The sequence below is a fragment of the Echinops telfairi genome, unplaced genomic scaffold (genome assembly GCF_000313985.2).
Source record: "Echinops telfairi isolate 266 unplaced genomic scaffold, ASM31398v2 ScPeMD7_5;HRSCAF=22, whole genome shotgun sequence".
NCBI classification, from domain to species: domain Eukaryota; kingdom Metazoa; phylum Chordata; class Mammalia; order Afrosoricida; family Tenrecidae; genus Echinops; species Echinops telfairi.
Window position 1 is genome coordinate 12,968,956 of NW_022103901.1, and position 9,414 is coordinate 12,978,369.

At 57.9% G+C, this 9,414-nt stretch overlaps 1 protein-coding gene across 4 annotated transcripts in view; it reads left to right on the forward strand.

The window, feature by feature from the left end:
- The window catches only part of FKBP6 (FKBP prolyl isomerase family member 6 (inactive)), a 24,355-nt gene that overhangs the window by 9,755 nt on the left and 5,186 nt on the right, over nucleotides 1–9,414 (forward strand). For 2 of the 4 annotated variants that reach the window (XM_045285974.1, XM_045285971.1), the window contains exons 4-7: nucleotides 125–244; nucleotides 2,164–2,361; nucleotides 2,464–2,573; nucleotides 4,256–4,362. In XM_045285974.1, the coding sequence (XP_045141909.1) occupies nucleotides 125–244; nucleotides 2,164–2,361; nucleotides 2,464–2,573; nucleotides 4,256–4,349 (522 nt within the window). In that variant the 3' untranslated portion in view covers nucleotides 4,350–4,362. The remainder of the gene's footprint in view (nucleotides 1–124; nucleotides 245–2,163; nucleotides 2,362–2,463; nucleotides 2,574–4,255; nucleotides 4,363–9,414) is intronic. The other 2 variants (XM_045285973.1, XM_045285972.1) reach the window with 1 other exon arrangement.

Genomic DNA, 9,414 nt, shown 5'->3' on the forward strand with positions numbered 1-9,414 from the left:
CACACCAGGCAGCCAACCCTCGTGCTCACGGGCACAAGCACCACCCCCACCCCACCCCCGGGGGGTGGGGGGCAGCGCCAGGCTCCTGGTGTCCTGGCTGAGTCTCCTTGTCTCTGGTCCTCAGGAGCAACAAGACAAGTTTCCACTCCAGAAGGTCCTGAAGGTGGCCACCACCGAGCGAGAGTTTGGCAACTGCCTCTTCCGCCAGAACCGTTTCTATGATGCCAAAGCGAGATACAAACGGGTAAGCGTGCCTCGGAGAGTCCGGACTTCCAGAGAGCCCTGTCCCCCCTCCTCTTAAAAGTCTCAAAGGAACAACTCCTCGTGACGAAGAGACCATGACTCGGGGGCAGAGGCCACCAGGAGGCTTCTGGGGCCCTGGTGTGCCCTAAAGAACCCCTGGTGGCACTGTGGGCTAGCCGTCAGGTTGGCAGTTCAACCCCTCCCTGTCCCCACCCAGTCCCTCTGGGGAAGAACCAGGCTGTCTGCTTCTGTGAAGACTTAAAGTCTCAGAGACCCTGTCTTGGGTCCATGTGAGTTGGAACCAACCCAGTGGAAGTGGGTGCCTTAGTTCAACTGGGTGCCGGCTGTCAGCGGGTGCGTTCCAGGTGTGACGGTGCGCTGAGCCACCTGCTTGTTCTTGTGCGATCTGTGTGTGCGCACTTCAGTAATGAATCTTGAAGTGGCAGTTTTGAAGATTCCCATTGCAGTATGAGGATGCGGCCCTCTACCAGCTGGTTTCCCCGCCCCATCTGCATCTCAGTTCACGCCCCTGGAACAGTGGCTCACTTGGAGGGCAGGCTCGGCTTTGGGTCACAACCTGGCTGCTTCTGCAGGCTGTGCTGACTGCCACCCCTGGCCGTGCTTGGTCGCTCATTCCCTCAGCAGGTGCTCGCTCGGGGAGCACTTTGTGTATCGCAAGGAGCCCTCGCGTGCCGTAGCGCTTCCCCGGGGGCTGCTAACTGCAGGGTCAGCAGTTCAGAATCACCAGCCGCTCTTCTCCTCCCGAAAAGAGTTAGTCTCTACGGTGGGTGAAGGGGAAGCGTTGTTGCTTTAGTGAGCATGGAGTTTATGTCAACATGGTGGAATACTCTGGAAAAGCTTATCCATGATCGTACAACACAAACAGTACAGCCGTGGCACTGAATTGTACATGTAGAGGTTGTGGAATTGGAGAATGTCTTGTGTATATATTTGCCACAATTAGAAAAAAGTACATGACTAACAATGGTGAGTTATTCACAAGGAAGAAAATGTTCTCGAGTTGAATGTGGTGAATAATTGTACATCTCTTGATTGGATTACTGAGTTGTACAGCTTGTGGACAAAGTGCTGAACAACTGTTTAAAAGACTGAGAGCGAGTGGCAGGGCCTCCCAGGGGCCGTTCTACCCTGCCAGTCAGGTCGCTGGGAGTCGGCATCGAGTCCCTGGCAGTGAATTTGGGTTTGTGCTTGTTTCTGCATGCTAGACCCCTGCGCACCACATCCCAGACACGGTGCCTTTCTGCCGAGGCCATGACCCTCCCTGACACAGGCCCCTGCCCTTCTCCGCTTGCACCCTCCAGCCAGAGTCCAGGGAAGAGTTCTCTGTCGGCCCCATGGACACCGTCCAGGCTCTGCCTTCACAACTGAAGAGAGAGGAAATTAATGCACTTGCCGCAAGAGTGACCATTTTAAAGGGAACATTCCAGGGGGGGGGGGGAGAGGGGCCTGCATAGCCCACGGCCAGGATCTGATTGCACAACATGTTTCTTGTCTCCCCAAAGAAGCCCCCGCCCTTGCTGGTCATCACTGGCCACGTCCCTGCGACCCCTTGGCAACCACGAATCTCCTTTGTGTATCTGTGGGTTTCCTGTGATGAAATCCTCAAGACCAGGGAACCCCAGAAAGTGGGGAGCACAGGCCACGATCCTTCCGTCCCCTCTCCCCTCGAGTTCTGTGTCGTCCCCACAGATGCGGCCCCCTGTGGCTGCCTTCCTCCACACCATCGCCTGTTTTCACGGTGCCCGTGGCTCGGAAGGCACTTCCTTTGCCAGTGGTCCCCTCGCTGTGTCAGCAATCCGTGGCCCACAATGGTGTGGAGTTTGTGGCGTGGGCCCGTGGGGCTTCTCTGCCATCTCTGAGATGCCACTCCTCCGGACCCACTGCCTGCCCCCTTCCCAGGCCTTGCTGCTCCTGCGCCGCCGCCAATCAGTGCCCCTTGAAGAGCGGCACCTGGTGGAGGCCGACAAACTGCTGGTGCTGCTTAACCTGTCCTTCACCTACCTGAAGCTGGGGCAGCCCCCCCAGGCCCTGCGTTATGGAGAGCAGGCTCTGAGCATCAACCAAAAGAATGCCAAGGCCCTGTTCAGGTGTGGCCAGGTGAGTCAGAGGGCAGGGACTTAGGGACAAACACCCAGGAAGAGAGAGCCCAGAAAGGGGTGGGTTCCTCCATGAGCATCCCAACGTGTCCGTCTCTGGCAGGCCTGCCTCCTCATGACCGAGTACGAGAAGGCCCGGGATTTCCTGGTCCGAGCGCAGAGGGAACAGCCCTTCAACCACGACATCAACAACGAGCTGAAGAAACTGGCCAGGTGCGGCCTCCGCGTGGAGGGGCTGTGGGTCTGGGGCCCTGGTGGGGTAGCGGTGCGGGATATGGGGTGGGACAAGGTGAGGAGGAGGCAGAAGGTGAAAGTAGTGCGAGGCAGCGCCCCCTAGAGCTGCTTCCACGCAGCGCTCGGCCTGGGCACCTCCACACCTGCCCCCACTGGGACAGGCTGCTGAGAAAAGCCGAGGTCTCTCAGGTCTGGTTTCCACTCACCAAACCAAAGCCCAGCGCACGCTGCCCAGGCGATGCGGACTCAGCTGCCCCGTGGGGCAGGGCAGGGCAGAGCTGCCCCAGGGGCTTCTGAGACGGACTCCTGTGGGAGCAGAAAGCCCCGTCTTTCTCTGGCAGAGCGGCTGCTGGTTTCGAACTGCTGACCTTGCAGATTGCAGCCCAGCACTAACCACGGGCTCCTTGACTCCTCAGGGTGGTTTTCCTGAAAGTGACCTGAGTGAATGACGTTTTTGCAGGAATGTAATTTTGTGAGGATTCCAGTCTTCCCCCACCCACCCCCAAACATTGTGCTTATTTTATTTAAATAAATCATTCTATTGGGCTCGTAGAGCTCTTATCACAACCCTTACATCCATTGTGTCAAGCACACTTGTACACATGCTGGCATCATTTCCAAAACATTTTCTTTCTACTTGAGCCCTTGGTGTCAGCTCCTCTTTTTTCCCCCTCCCTCCCCCACCCTCGTGGCCCCTGGATCATTTATGAATTTTTTTTGCTTTCACTTCTTACACCATCCGCTGTCTCCTGTCCCTGTGCCCAGACGGCTTGCTGTGTGTGAGGTGAAGGCTTACAGAGCATGGAACCTCCAGCCGCTGGAGGCCCGTTTCCTCCTCGGGGACACTCCTTCCCGCCCTGCCCCACGCTGTCTCTGTGTGGGTCTCCTAGGACCCTCTGAGCTGCTTTGGCGGCGCCCTGTTAGATTTCCACGTCCCGTTTCTCCACGTCTCCCCCCACACCTGTCAGTCCCCGTTGTTCTGACCGGAGCCTTCCTGTCAGCAGGTGTGGTGCTGGGGTGGTGGTTCTGTTGATCATTGGAGGGGCTTCTAAAGGTTCGTGGGAAAATGGAATGAAAGATCATGGTGGTCCCCCCCCACACAAGCTTTTTGAAACCCCTTGTGCATAACAACACCTGCCCTTCCGACAGCCTTCGCACACCCTTTTCAAGGATGTTCAGTGTAGCCTGCCTGCTGTTCCCCAGATTTCCCATCACCCTTCACAGCAGCTCAGTGGCACCTAAGCATTGTCTTCTTACCCCCCCTCACTTCCCGTTGCCATGGATGAGCCTTGTCCTCCGCACGCGCCAACTCTAGATGTGGCTCAGCATTTGCCTCTCCCATCGGACCGCTTCATTCATGTTTGCTGGGTTGGTCCGCGTGCTGCAGGACTTCATTCCTCTGTGTGTGGACCTCACCACGTTGACGTGGCAGAGAGACTGTTCCTTACAGATGGATGTCTGCACCCGGGACAGGGCCATGACTGGGCCGGACACGTGTTACGAGGAGCTGACAATTGGGGTTCAGGGGTTTCTCGAGGCAACCAGGCTGGCTTGTGGGGGCCAGGGGCACACCCCCAGCCATTGGGTTCTCAGGGCTGGGTACTCAGTCTGAGGGGAGTTGACCAGCAGCGGCCGGCTGAGATGTGCACTTCTCTCCACAGGGACTACAGGGTCTACACGGACAAAGAGAGAGAGATGTGCCAACGGATGTTTTCCCCTGGAGACGACGGTGCTGCCGGAGAGGACGGCTGGTGAGCCAGAACGGCCGGTGAGCCCGGGCGGGGATGGCAGGGAGAGTGACAAGAGCAACTCGCTGCCATAGGTCCATCTGCTCACAGGACAGGGTAGCACCCACTCCCCCGGAGCTTCCGAGACCGGCTCTTTACAGGAGGAGAAAGAGCCTTGTCTTTCTCCTGAGGTTTCCAACTGTTGCAGCCCCGCTCGCCCCCCACAACACTGCCTGGCTCCTTCCAGGGGTGGCAGGAAAGGTGGGAGGGTCTTGCCCAGCCTGGAGAGGGGCTGGGGGCCGTCCTGACCCCAGCAGCTAGTCGTACCTGTCTGCCACTAAGAATCGGGCAAGCCAGAAAGGGTCCTTTTTGCAGCAAGTGATCGGGATACTAGTGCCAAAGGCACGTGGAGGGGCCTTGTCAGAGCGCGGGCTGTATTCACAGGCCACTGCCCGCGGCTGGGGCTTCCGCTTACCAGGTGTGGCAGGCCTTGACCTCGACAGGTCCAATGTTAATTACAAACTTAATTAAACATAAAGTAGTTTTGAGAGACGTGAGTTCACGCTAATGTCCCCGCCCGTAACTTGCAGCGAGAGACCATGAATCTCGCCCTTGATGCGGCGCTGGAGCTGGAGCTGGAGGTGACGGAGCGTTTGTCTCCATCTTGCTTCCTGCGGGGAGTCTCAATTGACTGACGCCTCTGCCTTGCCCTCCACGCCCCTTGATTGGGTGCGAGCCTAAGGACGCAAGCCTAGGGTGAGGTGGGCAAGACTCCGGCCTCAGCGGGCTCTAGCACAGCTCCAGTGAGGCTGGCGAGGGACAGGCAGGGCCTCTCTGGTTCTGTTGTTCACCGGTCGGTCGCAGTGAGTGGGAGCCAGCTGTCACAGTCGACAACGGTGACAACAAGAACGGGGCTCTTCAATCCGAGTGACCCTTGACTTAGAGGTGTGAAGACGTTGGGTCCAACAGAGCAGGCAGCCCCCAACCTTGCCCTGTGCAGCACACCCCTGTGACCTAGCAGCTGGCGGGGGCTAGGGCTTCCTGCCCGCACAGGAGAGAAGTCTGGGGTTGGCCTGCTGTGACTGAAGAAAACTCGTGGAAATGCAGTCACCTGCCTTCGACACCTGCTCACGGCAATGGCTCTGCTCACGGAGAAGCTCAAGGGTCGGCTCGCAGACAGCTGCTGCAAGGGCCCAGGGCCGAGCCATTCTGACCTTCGTGCCCCATTCCAGGGCCCACAGAGGAGGGGTTGAACGGCCTCTTTATGCTGGACTTTCCCAGGGTGGTCCTCTCTGCCCTTGCCGGCATCAGAAGTAAAGGTTGCCTTCACCCCTGACCCCCTGGCTCTTGCCTGCGGGTCTCTGGAAAGAGGCGGCATGGTGGGGGGCATAGGCGTAGCTGGAGGTCTTCTAAACTGAGGCAGGAGCCAAGGATCTCTTGTTGGCCACAGTCCTGCTCCAGTCAAAAGCAGAGGGCTGTCGGCGGGTTTGCCAGGTCTCCCGGTGTGTGAGCTAGAATGTCCCCGTTCTGTGGGGAGTTCTCCCAGGGTCTGGCCTAGAGCTGGGTCCTGGGAAATCCAGCTGGGTAGTGGGCGTCTCCTCCACCCCCTTGGAGCCTTAGGATTTCCGCTGGTGTCTGTCCCTTGGGGCCTCGGCTCTGCAGTGTGGTCTGTCAGCAGGCTGACTGGGTTGGGGGCTGCTCTGTTCTCCTGAAAGCGACCTCACTGTTGGCTTCCACGTCCTCTCCAGGGTGTGACACACTTCAGCCTGCCCGTCCCCGTCCCCGATGGTTCCCTGCTCCCCTTTGCCGCGTACACATGTCCAGGGTGGTTGGTCCTGTGACTATCCTGTGGTTGGGGTGTGTGGTTTTGGCCTGTGCTTTTTGTTTTTTTTTAATCGTTTTATTAGGGGCTCATACAACTCTCATCACAATCCATGCACACATCAATTGTGTAAAGCGCATTTGTACCTTCATTGCCCTCATCATTCTCAAAACATTTCCTCTCCACTTAAGCCCCCGGCATTAGGTCCTTGTTTTTCCCCTCCCTCCCCGCTCCCCCCTTCCCCATGAGCCCTTGATAGTTTATAAATTGTTATTTTGTCATATCTTGCCCTGTCTGACGTCTCCCTTCACCCACTTTTCGGTTGTCTGTCCCCCAGGGAGGAGGTCACATGTAGATCCTTGTAATCGGTTCCCTCTTTTCAACCCACTCTCCCTCCACCCTCCCAGTATCGCCACTCACACCACTGGTCCTGAAGGGATAATCCGCCCTGGATTCCCAGTGTTTCCAGTTCCTATCTGTACCAGTGTACGTCCTCTGGTCTAGCCAGACTTGCAAGGTCAGATTCGAGTCATGATAGTGGGGTGGGAGCGGGGAGAAAACATTTAGGAACTAGAGGAAAGTTGTATTTTTCATCGTTGCTACATCACACCCTGTCTGGCTCATCTCTTCCCCGAGACCCCTCTGCAAGGGGATCTCCAGTGGCCTACTAATGGGCTTTGGGTCTCCATTCCGCACTCCCCCCATCATTCACTATGGTAAGATTTTTTGTTCTGATGATGCCTTATACCTGATCTTAAAGCATGTTCATTTTGTCTTTTTATGTCTCACTGTGAATCGGGCGGGGATTTACAGAAGAGCCCTGGTGGGGGGCTCTGGGTTAGGGGTTGGGCTTCTAACTGCAAGGTTGGCAGTTCAAAACTACCACATACACCATGCAGGAGAACGTGAGACCATCTGCAGGCTCAGACCCTGTACAGCAGCGGTTCTCAACCTGTGGGTCAAGACCCCTTTGAGGGTCGAACAACCCTTTCACAGGGGTCACCTGATTCATAACAGTGATGAAGTAGCAAGGACAATAATGTTATGGCTTGGGGGGTCACCACCCCATGAGGAACTGTATGAAGGGGTCGCAGCAGGAAGAAGGTGGAGGGTCTCAGAGAGCCAGGAGCCACTGGCTGTTGCAAGGCATGGTTTGGGTGGGGGGTGATTCCAGCCCAGATCTGTCTCCCTTCCACAGTTCACGCCTGCCTTGTTCTGTCTCACGACTGCACTGTGCTGATGGAGCCCTGCTCTCCCTGAGTCTTCCCCTGGTCCCCATGTCCAGCCCTCGGCTGCCCCTTTGGTCTCAGAGGGTCGATGATTCCAGGTGTGCTTCCAGCAGCCTGATGCCCGCCGTGCCCCTCACAGACTGTCACTGCGTCCTGTCTGAAGAGATGTGCCCTCTCACGGCACCTCTGCCCCACCTCCGCCAGCGGGGCGTGGACCCGGTGGGGCTGCCTCTGCTTTCCAGAAGGCAGGGCCAGTGGGAGGAGGGGGCGGGGAGGCAGAGGTGGGCCTAACAAGGCCTCACGCCCCAAACGGGCACAGACCCTGCAGAAGCGGCACCTTGGGCTGACTGCTAGGGACTGGCCTTGGGGAAGCACCTGCTCCTGGCCTAGCTTTCCCACTGGGCTCCTCAGGGTGGCTCTGGCTGGAGTCAGGGACCTTCCCTGTCCGGGCCAGTCTGGACAGAGCTGGAGGGCTCCTGGGAGGAGGTGACTGGCTAGATTAAATGGCCTTCCCGGTCCCGTCCACTCTGCCACGTTTTACCATTGGGCACGAGACCTTAGACAGGCAATAAATGCAGCTGCTCCCACCGGTGACGCTGTCAGTTACAAGCTGGGCCGCTCACCACAAGGGCAGCAGTTCAAAACCACGGCTGCTCGGAGGGGGAATTCTGGTCTCGGGAACTGCAGGAGCAGTTGTCCCTGTCTTTCCAGGGTCACTGTGAGTCGGCATGGGCTCGAGGGTGGCGAGACAGACGAGACTGGAGATGAAGCACACCTGCTGCCCGCCGAGCGGCCTTCTCCGGGGGTTTGGCTTTACAGCAACAGGGCAAGCCTGCCAGTCAGGATGGCTGAGTGCCAGGCCATGTGGTGAAGGCGATGTGACCCCTCAGCTGGGCCACATGAGACTCTGTGGTTTGACCAGTAGCGGTGGTTGGGGGCCAGAGGTGTCCTCCAGGCAAGGGTCCCTTTGTTCCAGACAGCCTTCCATTTCCCAGCCCTGCTGCTGGGCTGCCTTGGGGATCCGTTTGATGCCCTTCAACCCAAAGAGATTGCCAAGTAAAAGCAGAAGCTCTCACCTCTAATGTGAGTCGATGGAGACCTTTTGCCCAGGTCTGCGTCCTGAACAAACCCTAGCCCAGCCCCAGTGCTGTCAGTCAGGCCGACTCGGAGCGACCCGAGGGATGGGCTGGAACAGCCCACGGTCTCCCAAGTCGCTGCGCCGGGAGCAGACGGCACGTCTCTCCTATGGAGCAGAGCGCTTTACGCCCTGCACCTCCAGGCCCCCTGACTGTGGGCTTGTCCTTTACACAGACCGGTTCTTCCCCTCTCTTTCTCGAGGGTGGCCGGGCCGGGTGGCAGCCTGCGGTCAGCAGAGGTCATATCGTTTTCTAGATGGCTGCTCCGCAGTCTTGTGATCTTGGGGCGTCCGTGAAATGCACGGTACCCCCCCCCTTCTTGGGAGAGCATTTCCTCGGGGAGAGGCTCTCTGACCCTCGCCTCTCCCCGTAGCCTCTCAGCAACTGTGATGGGCCCCCGAACCGGACTCCTGAGCGCCCACTGGTAGTGGGTTCACTGAAAACTCAACTCAGAAACAAACCCCCTTCCCCACCATTGAGGGATTCCGACTCGTATAGACCCTGTAGGGCAGGGTGGAGCAGCTCCTACCAGTGTCCAGGACGGCCAGTCTTCACCGCAATAGGAAGGCTCCCCTGTCATCGTTGGAGCAGCTGGTGGGTTTGAACTGCTGACCTTGTAGATAGTGGCCCAATGCATGACCCATTATGCCATCAGGACCCCTCCTCAAAGAGAAGTGCGGCATTAACATAAGTTCCAAGAGATGACTCGCTGCTCCTAGTCAAAGTGGCTGCTCGTGGTGTGCCCTTGATGGTGATGGCTGCAGGTGAGAGAGGGGCCCTTGATGGTGATGGCTGCAGGCGAGAGAGGGGCCCCGTGCTCGGTCCCGCCCTCTCCTTGTGACTTTCGGGGAACAGTGTAGTCAGCTTGACGGTGACTCTGCCCTTCCTGTCCCGGCTTCCTTAAGG